Raw genomic sequence first — 23,171 nt, 5'->3', positions numbered from 1 at the left:
GACATTTGCAGTGTTTTATGGATTAACCAAAAGAACCTGGACTGGGCGTTTTTATAATAATATAGTCAATATCAGCTGCAAAAAGACATGAGCAAGACTGCTTAAGACAGAGATTCTTAAAGGGGTTCAGACACAGCTGGCATACATGGCTGTGTGCAATGGAAAAACAAAAATACCCAAGCACATACTAAGAGTAAGCATGTGTTTTTCTGGTATCAAAGAGGTAAAAGCAAGGCTGAGCAGCAGGCCTCTTCCGTTTTCTTGCAGAGCACGTAAATAATTACATGGCTTACCAGCAAATCTCTCAAAGCACTGAAACAAAGGCAGGTTCTGCTGTACTTCTGTCCCTACATCTGTGGTTATACGATCACTTTAATCCAGCAGAAGTCCATGCTGGTCCAGTCAAAAAGGAACACAAAGCACACAGATTACAGAGCAAAGTGGTTTTTTCCCTGTAGATGAAGTGAGGTTTTAAAAACAAGATCTGTAGTCAAACACATCCTTTGGTTCCAGACCGCCGTCCCACCTGGAGTATCTGAGTCACACCCAAGGTACTAAAACCAGTAGCACATGGTTACCTGATTTTACAGAAGAGCAAACACTTCCAGTGATGTACTATTACTGTGATCTTGACAGTGGCATGTAATTACAGGCACTTAAAAATCCCAGAAAGCCTTCACACAACCTGTGTAAGAGGAAAGTGTTCCTCAAGAACTCAAGACACATGTCACCTACCTCACTACAGTCAACCCAGCCTACTTAATTTCACTTGTTCTGGATTTCCATTTGCTTAATTCTCTTGTAAAACTGCATACTGAAGACATGGCTTCGTAACAGATCTCTAGACAAAACATTTTTACAGAATTCTTGCCGTTAGACATGGCACTGGGAAGTGATTAGACACTGCTCACTGGGAAGGTGATTAGACAGGCCGTCTCCCAGTCTGGGCTGCTCTGGAAGCCAAGCTCTTTGAGGTTGCAGGACTTAATGAGCTTAGTGTTTATTTGATATGAGGCCGTCTTCCACGATTCCTCAGCTTCATCCAGCACGGGGCTCCTGTGGAGGAGTAGGGAGTTCAGACAGAAATTCTAAATGAAGTTTTATTACAACTCAAATCACTGAAGGATTTAGAGATCATAGGAATCTCAAAGACTGAAAATATTAGCTTAGATGAAAGCTGCTTAATAAGCTTACTCTAAAGATGTTTGGCTATCTAGAATCTCCGCTTAAGCATCTGCTATAGCGTTCCCATGGTACTACCACAGGGAAAAATGTTATGAACATGTCTATAGGAGCACTTGTGTTTGCTTAGCTTCCTTTGCCTGCATCTGCTCTTCTTTTCAGTCTCTCCGCTGTACTTAGCATATTTCCGAAAGAGAAACCCTCTCAGAACAGGTCTCTGGCCATCTAGGCACTAATAAAAACTAATAGCACTGGGAAAAAAAAAAAAACACCAACCACCAGTTGTATAAATGTGCAGTTGCAGAGAAGCACAGCTGTATACTCTAATTCCATTCATACTAAAAGCAATATTGTTCAAAGGTTGAGTATGGGCAGATGTTGCTCAACACACGAATAAAAAAACCCCAGGAAGTTAACATAGGTATGCAAATTGCAAAAATTGAAACAGGCAAAACGCTGAACTTCCTTTTGACTCCCACTCGTCATGTCCCCTAAACCACATAGCTGCTTAAGATGAGGGGTGACAGGGCTCAGGAATAGCTGGCACGCGTTAACGATCTGCTGCCAGGATACCCTATGCCGATAACATCGAGCAACAAGAGCTGACCTAAGATTACACAAACCTGGAAGCAAGTAAACTACTTTTCATGCAGCTGTTACAGCTCATGGCACCCAAATGTGCTCTGCCAGACCAAGGTATAAGCAAGCTACACCATATTCACGTTGTATTTTGCCCAAAATGCCACCTGACAAACAAGGTGATTATAAGCCAAGATGTGTACCCAACACCTCTCAAAGACCAGTGTCACTGGCAGAACCGGTAACACTTCACAGACGCTACGCTTGTTTTCTCTTTTTAATAGACACCAGCAATCTGTTGAGTTACTAACTACAAGTATTTTGCACTCCTCTTTTTAAATATCTTTACACATGCATTTCACCATACACACTTACAGAAATCCACAGGCTTTATCGTGAGTTTTGACAACTCTCCGTTGCTAGTTACCTGAGACTTAACCTAGACTCCGGGTTTTAAAGAGGGTTTACACAAACCTGCAGCTCTACCCTTTTCAAAGGCTAAGCCACTCCACTTGAAAGGAGGGAAAAGATTTCATTTACAGCTCCCAGCCTTGTAGTCAGGAGGAGTTTGCTTCTATCTGTCACAAAGATCTGTACATTTAATTCCCTGGTCTTCACAGCTTTGTTCTCATGGCTCCTGCTCATATGACTATGTTGTTTTCAAGCACAGAATTAGGCAGTTTCTTTAAAAAGAAAACCAGGCTGGTTTCACTTCCATATTGTATTTCTATATTAACACTACTCTAAGCTAACTCCTGAACCAAGATAACGCCACTGCAGCGGCAGCTTCTCCGTTTCAGCCCTTTCTGGGAAATAAGCTGCTTGGGCCACCAAATCTTTCCCATCAGCAAAACAAATACAACCTTTCTACTCAAGCCATGATTGTGCTACCTACCCCCTTTCTATCTGTGATGCCAGCTGAGAAGCAATGAGTGACCTAAAAACTACTGCAGTAGTAAGGATTAAGGTAAAAAAGAGACACAGGTGTAGTAAGAGCATCCATTATTTGGCCCACACTGCCCATGTTTGGGCCCTGAAACGGAGGTTGTCAGGACTCTGCAGGTGAGCTGTAGTGGCTTTGTGCACAGGTTTTGCTCAAGACTGGCATCTGAAAAGTTACGCAAACAAAGTACAAGCTGGCATCTCAATTTTCCAAGAACAGAAACATAAGATAAAAATCAGAAGAGACACCAAAAATAGAAATATGCTCAACTTATGCAATTTGAAGCAATCACACATCAGATCACTTTGGTTGCTGGTCAGCTTAAAAGCAAAATATCTTTTTAAATTAATCTAGGGCCAGAAGTACATAACCAGCATATTATTCTTTTTTCCCCATCTTTTTATGTTGCAGACATACTCCAGATTGTAAATCATATTATTTCCTGTCAGTTCTTCCACCAGGAATGTCTGACTAATGTTTCAGCTTTGCGATACTAAATGCTAAATTTTTAAAATTGAAACAGATACACAGCTTCCCCTCCTGCTTGTCATTTTAATGCTTGCCAACTGCCAGAGCTCAGAAGGCAGAAGCCTCCCTTTTCAAATCACACAACAGGATAGTATTACTGCTAGAAACTTCAGCAAAGGGTTGAATTATTGTAACCCCTGTGTAATAAAAAGTACAGTAGTATGTTAAGTCGCAGGATTCTCTTCTCAGCTGTCAGTATTCACTTTTTAGGATATTAGATGGTAAGGGGAATAACTCTGTACGATCTATGAATCCCAGACAGGTTCTCCACTCATGATGTTTCCATCAGCTCTACATATCCCTTGCAATCTGTTTTTTCTAGGCAATTTTCCCGTTGACTATTAACCCTCTTCTGGCAGATACTATCTAAAACCATTTATAACATACTTATAAATCACAGCTTCCTGACAGCAAGGTGCACTAGTGGGAGAAACGGCAATTGCATATTTAAGAAACAATCAAACCTAATAAAACCTGAAGATACACTATGCTGTGGATAGCCATAAAAGAATAAGTAAAGTTTATTAAGAGAACATGACACTGATACAGACTACCTTCTCCTTCTCTTGAACTACTTCTAACTTTGTCTTCTCTGGTTAGGATATGATCCAGGGGCTTTTCTTATCTCAGACACTTTTGAACATGTCGAATGATTAGTAACACGTTTAGCTCAATTTGCTGTGGTTGTGTTACTGCTGTGGTCGAGACCAAAACAGACAGATCAATTGCTGAGTGGTCATTCCATACATTACAAGTGAGAAGGATTAAAGATTAAAATAAAAGCAAGAGGGGATGGATCTGAAGATTTTAGCAGAAGCTGCTGTACTCCATCTCCCACAGCTTCCCTGTAACCATATTTACTTACGGAGCAACTGTATAAGTCACATCACAGCTTTTGAGTCAGCGAATCCTTCTCAGAGATGTCCTCCTGCAGAACGTTATATCTTTTATTCTACTCTGCTCTAACTCTTAAAACAATTGAGCACACTATGGAGAACCAGTACTAGCCCTAATTAATGATTGAAAACACCTTCTTGACTTATTTTCTAAATTCAGGACTAGGTATTGTATATACTGACAAAGGCACCTGCATGCTTGTCAAAACATGAGGTCCACTCTGAACCTCAGAAGCATTGATCAGCTTTTGTTCTACATTGGTTCAGAAATTTCATACACACCAACTTTGGAAAGGCAAGTGCTCATTAGGGATCTCTCCTTTAAAGAGGTTCTACGGGGAAGAGTAACTTCTACATCTGCTCCAAGGACTCATGCAGGGAACTAAAATAATCTATGGGAAGGAGAGCAAATGAGACAGCTTAAGTTTCATTGCCACCAGCATGTTGATGACACTGGATACTTCTTAGGCTGACAGCACAACTAGGCAAGTCCTAGACAGATTAAAGGGGTTGCAATGGAGCAACTACCAAAGAGATCTCCTCCTCCACTAAGCTCTGTGATCTGTGTTTTGCCAAGTCCTTGTTTGTTCCTTCACCTTCAGGCAGATGCTTTCAAGCATCCCTTCAATCACACTTTGTGTCTGACTTTGTTTCATCACTCATACCTCCAAATCAGATAAGCACTGTTCACCAGACATTAACCAACATCCTAGCTCAACTCTAGAAACAATTATCAAGTGGACTGTAATACACCAAAAGCACTTCCATCCATTAGTTTCTAAATAAACCATAGCCACTTCCATTACTTTATTTAGAAGCTCAATTTTATGGAACAACTATTTGTCAAGCCTTTTTATACCAATTGAGAGAAAAATAACAACCCCTGATAGTATGGTGGAGGCCATTTGACTGTAACTCACTATGGGCTTTAGAAGTAAGAATCCGGCATCTCCAGAGTATGTTCTGCTGCTAGTTTGCACTTCTCATTGCTGTTTTTCAACTAGACAGACTTCAGTTCCTGTTAGCACATCTACAAAGGTGTACAGTACATCGTGAAAAAAACTAATATTTATTTACTTGGCACCTCCTTACCAGCAGGGATGTATTTCAAGATGGTAGATACTCGCATCTACTCTGAAAACTAATTTAACGTCAGTAGTTTTACCTTATATAAGGTCCAATGCAAGTCTCCATCACCCGTCCAATGAACAGAGCCACCACAGAAAAACAGAAGAGTAGGATGGACCAGCAACAAGGCTTTCTGGGAACAGAACATCTTGACCTTTTGCCACCATCACTAATGATTTCTGCACCAGTGTTTGTCTTCTGGGTAACAGAAACAATGTTTTATTTATTAAACTTGTCATTGAACATGACAATGTAATTTACTAGCTTTCATCTTGCGCCAAGAATTCCTGTGAAGCATAAAGTTTGCAAAAAGTTATTTCCCAGTAAATCATGGCATCAAACGAACACGTAATCTATTAGCCCCACATGAAAGAGTAAAATGGGGCAGCAGTAAAATAGTTACACAAAAAAGTTGCATAGATTGCAAAACAGCATTGCTAACTTTTAATAAACAGGATTAAAGTCACTGAAGTTGACTGTAGAGCTGACCACCTATTCCAATTAAAATGAACAGATTTGATTAGGTTAACATTCCTGCACAACAGGTTTTTTTTCCAGTTTTAAGTGTGAATTTAACACAAAGTAACATTTTCTTTGTTAGATATATCTACGGATAGGCAATCTTGGCTAAACAAAATGAAAAAAAAAAAAAAACTGTTACAGCAGAGCATGGAGATAGGAGAACTTGTCCTGATTTTGCAAACACTTCATAAGAAAGGTTGTAGTGTCTGCCTAACAATTTCACTATCAGAACAGATGTTGGCTTGAGCACGAGTATGCACATACCCCTAAAAGACAGACATTCAGACACAGACAGCTTTACTGACAGTGTAACCACTCACTATTACTTAATGCATCGAGAAACTTCAGGTGCCTCTCGGTATTTCCTTGTGACTCAGTTCAGCACTACACTGCAATCACTTTCCGTAGCTTCACTAATACTTTGGCATACACTGAGGTAGCGTGCAGGCAAGTAAGCCTTGCTTTCTAGAAACTGTGAAGCTACCTCCTAACCACCCTCCTTCGCCCATCAGCCTGCTCACACCGATTCACACCAAGCGAAGGATTACTGCTGAGCCCTCGTCAAGTTTTCACAGCCCATGCAACAGGAAATCGTTCACAGGATCTTCTTCCTGATCTTGTCAGCCCTTTTGTGAAAACTCCCGTTACCCTGCAAGATCCTTTTGTACTGCTCTTAGCTTCGACGCTGCAGATGTATCCTGAATTACTGACTCATATGCTCTCATCCCCATCCCCCCACTTCATTATTTCATTCTTTCTCTGTAAACCTACTAGTAACCAGCTAACTAGGTTAGTTCAGTCTTTGAAATAAGCTAATACAGTAGCCTGTGTTGGTTCAGAAGTCTGATGAACTGTTTTTCAGTCACATTGTCTTCTTGCCTTCCATTCAAATATTACTGAGGAAGCGCCCAAGTCAGTCTCTAGAGACAGACTGCTTAATTTTTACATGGGTCAATTTTTTTTTTTTAAATGAAACCATAATTACAACAAATGCAACAGCTCTTGAGATTCACCAATGACATTTGTAATCCTGTACATCCACAGACGCGTTGTTTGTGATGCTTTCTTTTAATCCTGTTAATGCTGGATGCTCTTTTCAAAACACTTTTATTCTACATGTTGTTTGTTTCATGTTCAAATCAGCCTGGTCACGAAAGTATCAGGAGAGGAACTGCTCAATTCAAACAGAGAAATTTTCTCTTGCAGGAACAGCCATGCTTGGCAAGTTGGTCCTGGCCCGACAGATTCAGGTTCTCCTCCCAGTCAACTGCAATCTAGATTTTTTTCACGTGAGAAGTTACTTACACCAAAACCATTTGAGAAAGCGCACATTATTATAGCAGCAGGGAGGCACACGCTCTGTCACCAAGGTGACAACAAACACAGACATGCTTACTGAAAGCATAACTAACACAAACACCCAACACCACCAGTTCAGCATAATGCTTTCCACCAGCCCGTCTGCAGAGCCCCCGCCACCCAGGTAAGCTGCCACCACGCTCACAGCTGCCCAGTTTCATATACAAACTCAGCACTTTCCAGCGTCCTGAAGTCTAGCAGCCAGGGTTGTAAATTCATGAGATAACTCTGGCAAAGTAATCGGATGCCTAGCAAGGCAGAGAGGAGAGACAGAGTTTATCTAATTAGCCCTCATCCCTGAACGTTCTCCGATTGCCTAAAAGGTCAAAAAAGTAGGTTAATATGCCTTTTGCTTCTGTCTAGCAAGATATACCTGGCCGACTACGCTGCCAGGACAGTTCAGTTTTGTCCAATGCATTCAGTGCTAAGGATTTCAAGCTTTAAACTAGGAAGCTAGTGGTTCTGCATACAGATATATAAATAGGCCGTAAGAATATCACATCTCCACCTAACAAGATATTCATGCTCCCTGGAATTCCTTCCCTTGCAGTAATTCCCGGACTTGCCTATTCTTTCAGGCTTTTCATGCTTTCCTTGCCGCTTCTGCACATGTCTGACATACCCTGAAGTCAAAACTGCAGAGAGACAGCGTGCGATCTAACACTACATACAAGTTCTGCAAAACTTTTAATAAATTTAAGTAGTAGAGACAGTTTATGCTGGAGCAGTGCTTCACATAACACACACGTGCCAGTTTAAATCCACATCAGACTTCTCCTTCAATTTAACATGAAGCTAGTACTTATTCCATTGGGCCAGTCTGCACCTTACTGTGCTCTGCACTAGCTCTGCCTGTACTGATGGCTGCAGGAAAGCTGTGTTTGACCATCCACTGTCAACACCGAGCCAAGACCACACCTGTTCTTAGCGTTACATTCAGAACTCTCTGTGATGACCCCTAAATTTGCACAGCGACAGGACTCAAGTGGATAAATACAGCTATGAACTGCTGTGGTCAGCGTAACGCAGCTGATATTTTACCTCATTCCTCCATTTCAAGGCTCTCTCCCTCCTTTGAATTAACTCACCAAAAGGCCCAGCTCTTGTTTCTCAAGCCTGTCTCAAATTGCAAGCACAGGCTATCAGCCAGGCACCAACCACCTTTACTAGCAGCAAGCTTTTTTTAAATCCTGATATTTACCAAAGCAAAAATAACTGGGGAAGGTGGGTAACAGGACATCACTTTCAAACTCAGCAGTCTGTCTAATGGAAAAGATAGAAAGTATCACCTGAAGAAATGCAAACAAAACTCCCTGAGAGAATAAAGAGTATTTTATTTATGGTGGCTTTGATTGGTGGCTTAAGGCAACCACTAAGCTTATGTCTTCAATGCACCCTCAACTCTTTTTCATTCCACAAAAAATCCTCTTAAGTGCTGTTTTCAGTCTTGTTTCAGCTGATGCTGCTAAAATTGTTAGATCCTGGGTTCTGCTTTCACCCAGGCTGGTAACCCTCCCACTTCGCAACAAGGACGTGATTGAAATTCCAAGTCAATGCACCAGGAGAGAACTCGGTTCCGCTTTCTGAAACAAAAAGACATGGAGAACATCGTCTTCACACTCGGGGAAACGGCACCAGCAAGGACATGCTCTGCGGCATGGATGCAAACACTTTTGAGTAACATCCCGTGGTTTTAAGCTGAGAGTCAGGACTCCTAAGCCAACCCGGCACTAAAAAATAACACAGGCTACACTGATGAAATATAAACTACTAAGGTTTAATTTGCATATAGCAGGAATAAAGCAGGTAATTTATGAGGAGAACAGACACATAAGTCAACTGTGTGCAAATACATTCTGCAGTTCCTCAGCCCAACTTGGAAGCAGCAGCACAAAGAGCACGAGCTCAAAGCGTGCTGCACATTTTCTTTCTAAACCCTAGAAGAGGAAGGCAGGGCAAAAAAACACCACCAGATAATGCAAGAAAATTAATCTCACTGCTTGATGCCAATGCTCAGGCCACCACTCTAAGAAACACAGCACAAGACATTATCTAATGCAACTGAAGTAATTCTAAATACAAACCTATTTTGGGCACAAGTAAGAAATAAATACTGTTTTCAATTCCTCACTCAAAACTTCATTGTGTCTAAAAACCCAGAAAAAGGAGAGGATGGCCACTGCATTTGGCATTACCCAGACAGCACCTATTCTGGAAAATGACAACATTTTAACGAGGAAAGCAGCAAAGCAGCTTCCTCAAGTACGTTGCATTTTCTTCCCATAATAAATCCTCTCAGCTCAACTAACAGGGAAATGAAAACTTGCTCAACCAGCATTTACCCTCATGCCCCATAAAGGAAGTTTCAAAAGCAAATGTCTCATCTGTCACCCAGGCAAGAGCTCCAACTTCCCACAGCAACCCGTTTGGAAGCATCTGTCCCCATCCTGCTTTAGGACAGAAGACCACGTAAGTGGATTTGGCCACTCGATCAGGTCCAGGTGACAGGAACCCAGTGTTACTCAGCTCAAGTAAACTGCAACAGTTCTTAGCCATCTGCTGATCTATTTGGCCAATTCTCACGTTAACGTCAACATGAGCACCTCATTCATGGACTATTAAGTATTTAAGAAGGAATTGTACAAAAGATGAAGGAAAAAAATCAGTCTATACTCCAGCTTAAAGTGGCCACACACTTCCAATGCACTGACCTGAATTCTTGATTTTTATATTCAATTTAGGGAAGCTTTTTAATTAATACAACCTATCAGCAAACCTTGGGCTAGAGCCCAGCTAGAGAGAGCACGAAGCTTGGGAAAGGCTCATGTCCTTCGGATGTATTAACTGCTCCTTCACACCACACAGGTTTAATCCTTAAAGAAAATTCAAATTTGAAGTCCCCTGGTTTTATGTGTTTTGTTTTGGGTGGGGTTGTTTTTTTGTTGTTTTGTTTTGTTTTGTTTTTTCCTTTTGTTTGTTTTTTCTTCCTTCCCCCACCTTTCTTCCTGGAAACGGCAAAGGATTAGAAAGAATTGAACCTTACACATACTTTGGAACTTGTGCATTAGGGAGATGCAGAACAAAGATTTGGTTGAGGCTTTTTAAACTCTTCAGGACTCCTTGCATAAATCAATGGCAAAGTGGGAAATTATAATGCACAGCGACTGAATAAAAATATGAATAAAACCAGAAGATCAACATCACTTTGAGCATCTTATACTTCTGCAGTCATGTCCTTTGCGTGAAAAAAAAAATAAATTCTTAAACATCATATCATACCAAAGTGGGGTAAAAAATGGGGCTTAGCATAGACCTAAACTCCAGCTTACGCTGCCTGTACAGACACCTTTCAGAATTTCACACCAGTAAAATTGCTTGCTCTGCAGCAGACCCTGAAACTTATTCAGTTTTATTTCAACTTGAGGTGGCACTGCTACAACATGGACCAACTCAAGGGGAGGAAAAAAAACCAACAAAAGAAAGCATTTCTGTACAAGTTTACTTAGGAGTCACTTGGACTTAACCAAACACCCCTCCAAAGGGCAAGCAGGAGAATCAGCACCGGCACAAGCACTCCTCATCCACGCCTTCAGAAGTATCCACCTACCCAAAGCCAAGCGCTGCACGATCACACACACGATCGAGTTAATCAGCTGTCCTTCGCACGTGGAAGTGAACTGGCAGAACGCACAGCTGACAACTGCAGGAGTAGAAACTGAATGGGGCAGCAATGCCTCTTTCCCAAAGAGGGTAATTTCTCTACTCAACTACGGTAATAAGGACTAAAAATAATAATTCAGAAGAGTTGAACTGCACTTTCATTTTGGTTTACTCCCAGATGGCAACTAGTAAGATACCAGCATATATATTTACCATATGAGGAAATCCTGTTTGAACAACTTCAACTTGCGAATGCCTTTCCTTCGCTAACAAACCACAAGCTCAAGCATCACTGCAATTGTCGTATTCCCTATCCCAATAACATCCTCTAACTTGATTATTTTGGGAATTTGCCTTTTAAGATAACATTTATCTAAGCTCATATACTTGGCTAATAAAACATGAACTCTACAAAATTGCTTAAGTCAGTATTTCTCAGAAGGCACAAGGTGCAAAGGACTTGCTGTGGACACTGAAAGCCTACCCTGAGCTCTCAGGCTGCACAGTGGGGTTTTAAAAGCGACAGATCAGTTTGGAAAGGAGATGGGCTCGCTGTTCAAGCAGCTGGAAAAGCGCTGCCTTTAGTTGGGCGGTTTCACAAATCACTCAATATGGTTTGGGTAGCAGTTGCACAAACCCAGGTTATTTAGCAAGCAGCAACGTCCTTGCCCAAGACAAACAGCCTCTACCTTGAAAATACTACTTACTCTGAACAGCACGCAAGGTTTATGTACTGAGTGTCAGTGGTGCATCACGCATCCTTGGCCGTGCTTCAGCGCTTTTTAGCTGCCTCACAAATTCTAAACAGATTATGTGCAGCCAACACTACACTAGACGGTTTGAATTTATGGTTGATTCAATTATAAGTTGTGCTAAAATTGTCTGCCTTTTCCTGAAGAGTTGCATGGCAGAAGAAATACTTCCTAACGTGATCAGGACAGTTTATGTAACCTGGAAAGGAAGATTTTTATTTTTACAAAGAGTAGCTGGATTCCACCCATTCATAACCCACAATTCCAGAAATCTCAGCAGATCCACTCTCTCAAGTCCTGCTTTGCCCTGAACAGTGCATTCAGTTTATTTTTAGCACAAGAGACAGCATCCATCCAGGTGGTTTTCAAGCTTCATGTGTTGCCCTGCCCTGTTTCACCAAGCACCTGACTGAAATGCGGACACGCTTCTGAATTCTCACTTAAGCTCACCAGGAGGAATTCAGATTTGAGATGGCAAAGAGGAGACAAAGGGTCCCACCTCTCTGCCCTACACAGATATGAGCAACCCCATGGTACCAAGAAGATGTTGGACCTAATATCCTGTACCGTACGAGCTTCTCCCAGCTGTCAGGAAACTTGCTGTTGTCTTCAGTGAAAGGGCCATTTCAGTGTTTCAGTGCTCCATTTCAGTACTGTGTTTCCATACCTGCTAAAATGAACAATCCTGGAAGCGTTCTAAGCACTGAGTTTGCACTTAAATTGAAGCCGGATGTCACAACTGCACTATCTGCATAACGCTAAGGTAACTGTAAGAGTCAGTCAAGTTTTAAACCATCACTACAGATCGATTGCCGTCTGCAAACAAGATCAGTGATTTGTCTTGCACACTCCTACCGGACCTAGATAAACCACGCTTAAGTTGCCACTTTCTTTCAGTGAGTCTTCAGACATGTAACAGCCACCACGATACATGAATAACAGAGCGACTGCTGCAGAGTCATCCCTGAGGTCCACTCAGGATTGGAGACCAGCACACAGCATTTCAAGTTCTGATCAGATTTCTCCTACACGCAGTGGTCTCCATGACTAAACATGAAAAATCAGAAGACAGCATAAGCTTGTAACACTCAGGAGATTTCTAAAGGATTTGTGTTCCTCCTCCTCCAGAAGACTGACAAAGTTACATTTAAACCCTCACTGGATTTGTCTTACGGAATGCTTTCACATCCCCTTAAAAGAAGAAGCTGGTATCACCATTGTTACTGTACATGAAGCCTACTTGTTTGCGTTGCGTTCTTCTCCTGTGAGGATTTTTGCCATGGCAGAAGTTAGGATGGTTTGTTGGAACCCTGATTTCAAATTCTACAGTCAGGTCTCACAGATCCCAATTTCAATAGATTAAAATAAAATACCCAGTCGAAATAAGATGCTCCATCCTGTCAACCCCCCTCACCCTCAGAAGTCAGGTACAACAACTCATTTGTTCAAACAAGAACAGAGACCCTTGACCTTAACCCTCTTCTCCTTTCACCACAAACTAAAGATCTTGATCCTACATAACGCAGGCAGCAGGATCACCACTTCTTCAGCTTTGAAGAAAAAAACATAAGATATTGCCTCTGAAAGTCTTACAGCTGAAGGTAAGAAGTAAAGGATTACACTTGCTTGTTTAACCAGCCTTTATATTGCTACCTAGCCGAGCACTGGGTTGTTTTTTAAATCTAAATACCTTTGAACATTCTTAAATTGTTACATCGGGAAAACCTGAATCACAAATTCCCAAATGGTATCAAGTATCTCAGTGATTCCTTACAAGTGATTACATCCACGGGGGCTACACTGCTCCACAAAAGCACGGGGCCACCCAGGCTGAGCCAGGAGCTGGGCAGGGCCTGGGCCGGTTCCCGTCCTTATTGCTGCATTTGTTCAGAGCTGATGAAATCTGCCCCCTTGACACACCGTGCCAAAATGAAACTGAAAGGTTTTGTGATCTGGGCTAATCCACTCAGTGAACATACAGGAGGATGGAGATAATTTTACACAGAGTGAAGAAACTCGAGGTTCTCGTCTGAAAAACTGAAAGTTCTCACCGCTGCAGAGAAGCGGCACCATTGCTGCAGCATTACCTGTTCTGACGGTGCTCGGTTTTCCTGTATTTTGCAGATTCCATTAGATCTTAGTACACCTTAACGAGCAAGTCCAGCTTCCAGAGGAAATGCCAGACCCCGGGTGAAAATTTGGGGTTTATGAACAGCAGGCAGAGCAGACCGGGCCCCCAGCACTCTCACACCCCGCTGCTGCATTGGTTCACCCGCTCCGTTTACAGCGAGCGCTAACATTCCCCGTCCGAAGCGGAAGCGTTCCCTCTGTAAACACCACCCCAGGCACCAGGCCCAGAAACCTGGAAGTAACCGGACAGCGGAACAGCCGGACAGGCCCGAACGCCCCGCGGAGCCCCGGGCAGAGCCCCTCCCGCCCCTAGGCCAGGCCAGGCCAGGCCAGGCCACCCCTCCCTCTCCCCCGGCAGCACCGGCTCGGGCTCTCCCTCACCGCCGCCCCGGGGAGGCCGGGCGAGGCCCAGCCGTTTCGCCACCCCCCTTCGAAGCGACCGACAGGGGTTGGGGGCGGTGAAGGAGCCACCGGGGCGCGGCACCGAGGGGGGATGGGAGGGGGCAGCACCACCAGGAGGAAAGGGGGAGCAGGCAGCGGCGGGGGACCGCCCCCTCGCGCCCTTACCATGGCGGCTCGGCGGGGCTGCGCTGGGCGGTAGCAACGGCGGCGCCTCCCGGTCCCGTCCGGTCTCCCTCCGAGGCAGGCCGCGGCCCTTCCACTTCCGCCGTTGCCTAGGAGTGAACATCCGGGTCAGCTGCGCACCGCCCCGCCCCGCCTCTTCGCCGCCCTTCCGCCAATCAGCGGGCGGCTCGCCGGCTATCGCCAAGTATGGAGCGCGGCGCGCGAACAGGGCAGGAGGGCGGAGCGGGAAGAACCATTCCCCCGCCCCGGGAGGGGGGAAGCAGTACCACCAGCGTGAGGGTACCACCAACTCCAGTGGGGGGGGGGGGTGGTAAGCGGCCGGAAGGAGGACGGCCAATCAGAAACGGGGGCGGGGCCTGCGGGAGGGTGCTCAGCGGCCGTGGCGGCGGCGGCCGGCAGTCGGGCCCCGGTGCTCGGCGGGGCGGGAGGCGCTTGGTAAGCATTGACCGGGCCCGGGGGCCGAACCGCAGCCAGCACCGGGCGGGCAGCTGGCACGGGAAACGTCAGCCCCAGCAGGTAACGTTTGGGCAACGTCATCAGCGCTGAAAACTGGAGGTACAGAGGGAAACCTAGCTCGGAAGAGGGAAAATAATGAACCACTGGCTGCTTAAGGCGCAGGGTTAATTAGTTTGAGAAGCAAGTCTTCAGGCTTCTCTGGAAGCTGTGCCTTTGATTTGGCGAAGCATGTAGGTGCCTGCTGGGGAGTAAGCAGGTGCGTGAGTGTTTAGATGACTGCAGGGCTTGGGCAGCTGCAATACTGCTTGCAAAATGAGACAGAAATCAGCAAATCTGGGTGTATGCACAAATAAAACACTCCTGCTTTTCTCACGCTGTCCCAGAAAGAAATTATATTTCCCCCCCTAATCTATTAATTCACATTTCAGTGATCTCAGGTAAAACTGATCCAAATTCCAGACTCTAGACTGGTATTTCTCTGTACAGCCTGTGAATTTAAGAGCTGCAGCGTACCCACTTACCCCAGGAAAGCATCGGCTTCATTATGTGACAACGCTTTTACTCTACGGCTTTTTCGGAACAATTATTTGGCCCGCATTTCACCAGAGTTTTGCTGCCATGATCCCAAGAACTGGTGCTGTCTGGCTCCTGCACTGCAGGCTTGGCCCTCGTGAGCCAAAAGCCCTCGTATTCCATTTCCTTTCAGCAGTTTGCTGGAGAAACTGGAAATGCTGACAATGGGAGTCACACACCGCTTCGTTCTTCCCTTGGATGTAACACTTAGGAGATGACCAAGGCCCAGCTCTGACTTTTCGCTCAGACATTATTACAGATGTTTGTGGCTCCACTGTAAATTTTCCTAGCTGTCAGATACCAAACAGGACCTTTGAAGAGATGACAACCCCGACTGCTCATTTAACAGAACAGGGCAAACCAGCCGTAGCTTTCAGTTTGAAAAGAACAAGCTCAGCTTCCAGGGAAGTGAACTGCTTGGACGTGCAGCTGGTATCAATAGCCAGCACGGAGGCATAACTGTTAAACGTGGATTTGCACGACCAACAGCCACGTGTCGACATAACAGCTATCACTGCTTACGCTAATCAGAAAGTCAAAGCTGTCCTGTGTGTTGGCTTCTGACAGTCTGCTGTCGCCCATTTTGCTGAGTTAACCTTTATCCGCTTTTTTCCGTTCCTCTGTTGGCATTTTTAATCCTTCGGTGTTTTCAGTGCAGGAACAAAATGAACCCGGAAAGGATTCGTTTCAAAGGACAGAAAACAGCAGAACAGTCTCCAGAAAAACAGGAGCTATGTTACGTCATAGAAAAACAAAAGCACATAAAACTCCATCAATAAACCACTACCAGATAAACCCTAAGGTGGGAAGTAAGTTTGCCATGTCTAGAGGAGCAGCCACATAACCTCAGAAGGCATTTCCTCTTCTAGTCTCCAAATTCAATTCTTTGCCAGCATTAGTCAGCCTAACCTCCTTAAACCTAGTGTATAAACCACAGCAATCCAAAGTGGCTTCTATTTTGCAATCCCCAGATCCATCGGTCCTTATGTTCCTTCAGAGGTGCCTACCAGCAGTAACAAAGAAAAGCAAGCCTGCTCATTTTCAGGGCAAATAATTAATTTTACAAGGATCCACACATCTAATGTGCATGTTTTCCTTGGGGCAGGGTGCAGGAGGACAGAAATGCTAAATTTGAAAATGGATGTTCCAAACGTCACTATTTTTCTCACAAAACTCATCCAAACTATTCAATGACTACTCTTACTTTTACAGTTACGAACAGAAGCTGGTTCTAGCTGCTTGCTGAAGAAGCAGAGCAATAGCAGAATTACACAGCCCAGTTTGAGATCCAAATGAACGTTGAGGCCAAGAGGATGTTTTTCTTAGCGGAAGAAATACAAGCATCCTGGATTTTGTTCTCCTGTTAATAGGTATAAAGAAGAATAAACAGCTGCTTTTTGTTTTCCCAAAAATATTTGCATTAAGGAGATCTGCAGATTCCTTTTGCAATTGATGTAACATCTTTTCAAATGAGGACCAGCTGCTTGCTTTGCTTGTTTATAGCAGGACGTGCTTAGGGGAATTTTTTTGTTGTTTGTTTATTAAGATGTAGGACCAGACTCTCCCTGGCAGGCTGCAGTTTGCTGCGTGGAGCGGATCTAGGCAGGCAGAAGGCTCCACGTACGTAACTACGGTTGTACCATCCTGCCTTCTGTCGCGATTCGTGGAGGGGTTCACACCAAATACAGCTAATTCAGAGGCATTCGAGAAATGTCAGCGCTGTGAGGTAGCATTACCTGCACCACAGGCATTTCCCACACCTCCTGGCATGGAGTCACCCACCGAAACAGAAAAGAGTGTGCTCAAAAGGCCTTGTGTCAGGATTATGCATCTTTAAAATGAGAGTCTATAAACAAAGGAAGCAAACAATGATGTCAGTTGACGGCTTAACGGCCCTACATCATCAGATTCATGTGCAATTAATAACAAGGCTTTTGATCTTGCAATCAGCAACTATAAAATACATGTGCTTTTCCCTGTACATTTGATTAAATTCAAGGAAGCAAAAGGATAAATACTTATTAGCATTACAAAGTACTTTTCACGTTTAGCCAGAACTTTGTGAAGCATTTGTGGTCCAACACAATGTGGTTTTTATTTTCTCCTCCTGCATGCATGGCGAAATGCTATTTATTTTGTTTATTCCAGCCAGGACCAAGGGTGACTTGTGAGAACATGCTTAGAAACAAGGTCCTAGGAAAAACTTTCATCCTTCACTGAATATTCATTCTTCTATTAACGAAAAAGACATCTTGAGCTTTTTTTTTTTTTAGGTCAAATTGCCCATTTTTTTTCATGTCAAGCTTGTTGCACTTGAAAGATATGTAAACTTTTATTAGGGGTTCTCATAAATTGAATTTACTGCTGCAAGAGTCTTCCAGCAATGGTAAAGTTTAGCTTGCTGGGTTTTATTAGTCAGAGTCGGTAAATCAGCAGCATCGCTTGATTTGAGGCTGAAAACTGAGTGTTTCTTAGAAACTAATATAGGAAAAAGGTACCTACAACACCAACCCAATGTCTTGGAATTCCGTATTCAAGCCACAGATAGTTCTCACTATGGAGATCTTTGTACACACTGTCAAAATAGCACACAAACAATAAAAAAGCCTCCCCCGCCCCCGTTCCCATTCCAAGGCAACTTTGCTGAGGGTAGTCTTGGAATATAAAGGTTTTAAGAGTTTCCCCATTCCCTGCAGGAACCGATGAGCAAATCAAAATACCGTCTTTAATGAAAAACAACGTATTGCCCATGTAGTGTGAGGTTTGAGGCACTCCCTCCCCTAGAAGGAATGCTAAAACCAGACTTTTTCCACTTCATCAGCTCCCAAGCAGATCTGCTCATTTGATTAACATAAAAGACAATAAACCTAGCAGCCTAAAAAGTTCATATACTGGCCAAAAATGAGACATTCTGCTACCAGTGCAGCACTGTCACAGTAACGGCAGAGAAATTAAAGGTTACACATCACTCAAGCTTGCTGTTGCAAATCACTCACGTATTGCTAGAGACACAAGGTTTTTCTGGCTTTGACCATTTTCTCACAATTGTTTTGCCTAAATAGGTAAGAACCAGGCATTTCCCATGCTCCTCTTTCACAGACTGAGAGCAGACCGAGCCACTCAGCTGAAGCCAACGTGCACTGACGGGATTTAGCAGAGTCACGTTACAAAGTCACATCTCTGCAATCTGGGTCCGTATCTTGGACGGAGAAGAATTATTTTCTTTTTCCTTATATAAAGTAACGTCCTCATCCACTAATAACAATTGCTGTATTTCAGTCCTGCCCACGTTTTGAGAACACTGTGTCTGGACATGCCTTGGAGTTGTTTGCAGCCGCACTGTGTTCACGTGTCCCACAGATTTCAATCCAGCTGTATTCCACAAAATGTTTCGTACAAGATGGACAAATGTGACTGAGACATATCTGAAATCTCACCTCAAGAAACCTAGCACTGCTTGCTCAGAAAAGGATCATGAGGCATTTTTTTAAATATCAGTCCAGAGCAGCGGACTGCAAGACTACTGGGACCCCTAGTTTTCCAGCACGTTCCACTTAGTTGCATATCCTAGGATGCTGTTTATTTCTGTGCTTGCGACTGCTCTTTTAACTTTATATTTTCAGCACAGAAACCTTGATAGACAGGAGCTTTCAGAAATGCCTTTAGCCTAAGCAAAGAGAGTATTGAGAACATTCTTGTCAAACTGGTCATTAACTGCAGCAATAATGTCTGCAGCCTGTCATTAAACAAGAATCAAGGAGAAGCTGATTAAATGCACCAGAAGGAAACAAAACTTTCCATTCTCTTACTTTTTCCTTGACACGTTGCACTTCATTTGAAGCTCGCTAATATACCAGCCAAAAGAATTGTAAGGGCCTGGATTCCTTCTTAATACAATAGTCACGGTTCACTAGTTAGAATCTGTGTAGAATTAGCCAGTGACATGGATGAATGGAAAAACATACTTAAAGAGTTGAAAAATAGCACTCTTCCACAGGCTTATTCATTAGAAAACCTCGATCAATACAGTGCAGGAGTTCTTTTTCTATTTCTACTATGAAACTAAAAAATTTATCACAAAATAGTACGCATCAAATAACGATGAGAAATGTCACAGCGGTGCTTATGCCTGTAAAATAAGAGTTAGCAAAAACTCAGATCAGTCTTTCCATGCAAGTGCTTTCCTCCAGAGATTTTTTGGGGGCAAACTTCGTATTCACAGCAAAAACAGCTTAAAGCAGAATTAGCACAACGAGCTGTGACACATCTTGTTCCATTTTTCAAAGTTCCACTTCAACCAGCCGTACCTGACAACTGTAACCAGCGGTACCGCACTACTGAATATAACATTACATCAGCTTTGCGAACCTGGCATGAAAACACATTAGCGCAGGCACAAAACGGACTTGCTTATTAACGTGAATGTGATCGCCGTGAAAAGACCGAATGATATTTCACTCTGTATCCCAAGCTGTCTCTCCTAATGCAAGCCTACCTCAGCCTTTAGACTATTGTTCATCCCCACAGTATCCGACTGCCTTCCCCATAAAATCAATAAGAATAGCAAAGTAGACTTAATGGAGTCTCTGGCACTTTTCCCATTTTAGGGCGAAGTCCTGCTGAGGAGGGGTTTCTTTTTCCTCAGACTTCAGATTTAGACTTTGTTGTTGTTGCTTGGATAGCAAGAAGGCTTTCAAAGAGAAAAATAAGCATCAGTATCTGGTGAACGTGGCTTGTATCTGTGAGGATTAAAAAAAAAAACAAACCAAAAAGCTGGAGTGGAGACAGCGTTGGAAGTTTCCTGCCCAGGTCTGCTTCTCTCTGTAGCATGAAAGAAGTGTTCTGGAAGTACAGACAGCAAAGTGGGGGCCCACTACCAAGGCTGTGTCAACCATTTCAAGCAGATAACTCCTACACTGCTGCCTTCCTATGCAGATTATTGCTACTCTTGGCAGGAAAAAAAAAAAAAAAAAAGTGTGTGGGAGGCAATTCATGTTATCTAAAACTATGGGAGAACTTACATGTGTATTCTTTGGAAAAGAGGAGAAGTATCCAGTGGGGAAGTGACAGAGAGATGCTATAGGATTCTCTGCAAAACCAAAATAAGAGGTGATACACTCATCCTGGGGAAGGATCAAGATTTAAAATAAACTTGCTTGGACGCTTTAAAACAAAAACTATTGGGGTGAGGGTGAACCATCCTGTACTGCACTATGTAAAAGCTAGGGCTAACAGTTAAAAAAAAAAAAAAGCCTGTTGTGATGAAGAGGGGCTTGGAATTTTGGTGGTGCAGCCCCTCACCTCCACCTGCGTGCGCGGGCTGTGCCCTCTACATGCCCTCTATGTGGCTGCTTTCACTCGGCACTGGGGAAGCAGCGCTCCTGAAGAGCAGCATCATCTTAGATTCCCAATTCTACTTGTTTCTTTGGTGGCCATCTGTTGAAAAACTAACCAGCAGTGTATTTAAAAGAATGCCTAATGTGTAGTCTGGGAGTAGTCTTACTAATTTAATACACAATTAAGTTAGGTGTATAATTAAGAAAACTGGTGATACAAGGTTTGAACCTACTAAAAGTTTACCTCCATCAGAGAAAGGCAGGGATTTTTGAAGCCTTCTGGCTTCATTTCGGCCTCCTCTACTTTTTCAGATATTTATTTACTGTAAAGAAAAGAGAAGAAAGTGTGAGGGGAGAAGGGAGGGAAGGAACCCTGGGACAGCACACGCTGGGCTGTAAAATGCAAAGAAGGTTTTTCAAAACCGCATGTTCTAAACATCACCTTGGAGTCATACAATAATAAATACTTAATATTACACTGAGAAGGTCTAATTGCCAAGTAACTATAGCAATGGAGAGAAAAGGCTGTCTCTGGACACAATCTCTCCTGCCTTAATATTTCCCTGGGGTGGGGAAGGGGGTACAGAGAATGTGCTCTAGGTCTTTAATGGGTAACATTTTCCAGAGCCCGCTCAGATCACGCAGACTCCGGGATTTAAAAGAGGCAGACCGATTTCTCAGAAGGAAGCTGGACGTTCAAAACCATTATACTGAACTATTCCATCTCCTCAGAAGGGGTTTAGTCCACCAAGGTCCTGATGCAAGGCTGTCAAAATACATTGAGACCCCCTACACCGCAATGTGACCCTTTATGAAGCGCCCCAGTCCAACAGCTCACCCCGCTTCCTTCACCCCCGAAGAAACTGCGCTTTCCAGCGAGCCTGACAGTCGGAAAATGAGTAAGTGTGATGTGAGACTATGCATTGGCCTGCAGCAGGTATTTGTTTTTGCCAAAGAGAAGACCACATTTCTGGGTTGGTTTTAAACACCGATTTCTGGAAATTAATTTTAGGGAAAAAAAAAAATTATCTGGAGGCTTCAAGTATCTTTCCCTTCCCAATATTTTCCAGAGCTGTTTGGAAGTGGGAGGGTGGAGGTGGCACACTGGGACGTACCACTGGGTCAGTGGTTTCAGAAAACACTTCTTCATCCGGTCAGGGAAAAAAACCTGCTTGATGCTGTAGGTGTTTTTGTAATTAACTTGATGCATGGTTCTGTTTGTGATACCAACTATGCAGGAATGCAAACTGATTTGAGTAAATTGCAAGGGGAGGAGGGAAAAAGGAGGTTCCCTTCACAGAAGAACAAGGAGTGCCTTCTCCAGGGAAATGTCTTGAACCTGCAAGGGCTTACTTTAATCATGTGCCTTCCAAAAAAGTTTTTAGAAAGCCATTTAGGTTTTTTTTAACTAAGTAATAGGCAATTGCGATTTTTTTTTTTTAGTGGCACCTGAAGGAGTTGAACTAAACCAAATATAGGAAAAATCTTTCATCGTTGACCTAGATCAAAACCAGTTATACTTTAAGACAAATGAAAGACCACAAACAATAGTAACTTCAGAAATTTTTTTGCCAGTTTCAGGGAGTTTTGACTTCTGTTTGCTGCTTTAGCCCTTAATTGACTTTTTAAAGAACTTCCAGTTTTATAAAGCAGTAGAGCCTCCTCCTCTCCAACTTGATAAAGAAAACTGTCAGAACTTGAAGGAAACAAAACAAGAAATCACAGCTAAAAATTGCCTTAGCAACTGTGAATGAAGACATTATTACTTAAAAAACACTCTGTATTTTTTCACAAGGCTTCTGGAGAATGACTTCCAGAAAGCCTACGCAACACTTGTGATATAAAGTTCATTACAGTAAGTTTGAAACTATTCACACTTACATTCCTTGTTCTACAACGCTGTAGCACACTTGAGGATGTGTCAAAGACAAATCATCGAGAACCCTTCCCACAACTCCCTTCTCTAATATTAGCATCTTAGTGTATGGAATAACTTATTGACTATGACTTTTTTTCTTCCTGATGTTATTCAACTTCTTTTCCCAATTAACCAAGGTGTGGGGCCCAGGTTGCTCGTAAGTAAAAGAGGTGATCCCTGGGACATCGATAGGGATTGGCAACAGCTGGCTTTTCCACACTCCTGTACCTCATTTCAGGCCCTGAAGGGACACTGAGGACAGCCAGGAAAGATCCAGGAGCCATGGAGGACGCAGCACCTCTGCAAGCCTCAGTGAAGGAAAAAACCTACATGGGAATATGCGTCCAGCAGGATATACCCAACCCTGGAGTGAGAGAGGTGGGATCCTACAGCAAAGATCAGCTCTTACCAAGGAAGTGAGAGCCCTGAGGGGAGCAGGTGGACAGGGCTGGGCCCAAGTCAGGGGCCTCCGAGAGGCTGGGGAGGATCCCCTACCCTAGGCTGAGGGATACGAGGCCTCACGAGGACACAGCAGGAGCCCTGCCTGAAAGGATGAGGCTCAGAAAGGCCTGGGGCTGCGGTAGGCCGGGTCTTATGGGGAAAAACGGGCGTTTGGGCCAGGCC

General features: G+C 43.5%; 1 protein-coding gene across 1 annotated transcript in view; it reads right to left on the bottom strand.

Annotated features, from left to right (window-relative positions):
* Positions 1 to 23,171, bottom strand: part of CAPZB (capping actin protein of muscle Z-line subunit beta) — a 69,138-nt gene that overhangs the window by 45,192 nt on the left and 775 nt on the right. The window contains exon 2 of the mRNA XM_086764280.1: positions 14,247 to 14,353. Coding sequence (XP_086620406.1) covers positions 14,247 to 14,249 — 3 coding nt within the window. The 5' untranslated portion in view covers positions 14,250 to 14,353. The remainder of the gene's footprint in view (positions 1 to 14,246; positions 14,354 to 23,171) is intronic.

This window comes from Chlamydotis macqueenii, chromosome 21 (assembly GCF_036417535.1).
Source record: "Chlamydotis macqueenii isolate bChlMac1 chromosome 21, bChlMac1.mat, whole genome shotgun sequence".
Taxonomy (NCBI): Eukaryota; Metazoa; Chordata; class Aves; order Otidiformes; family Otididae; genus Chlamydotis; species Chlamydotis macqueenii.
The sequence above is the reverse complement of the archived record's forward strand: the minus strand, read 5'-3'. Positions and strand labels throughout refer to the sequence as shown.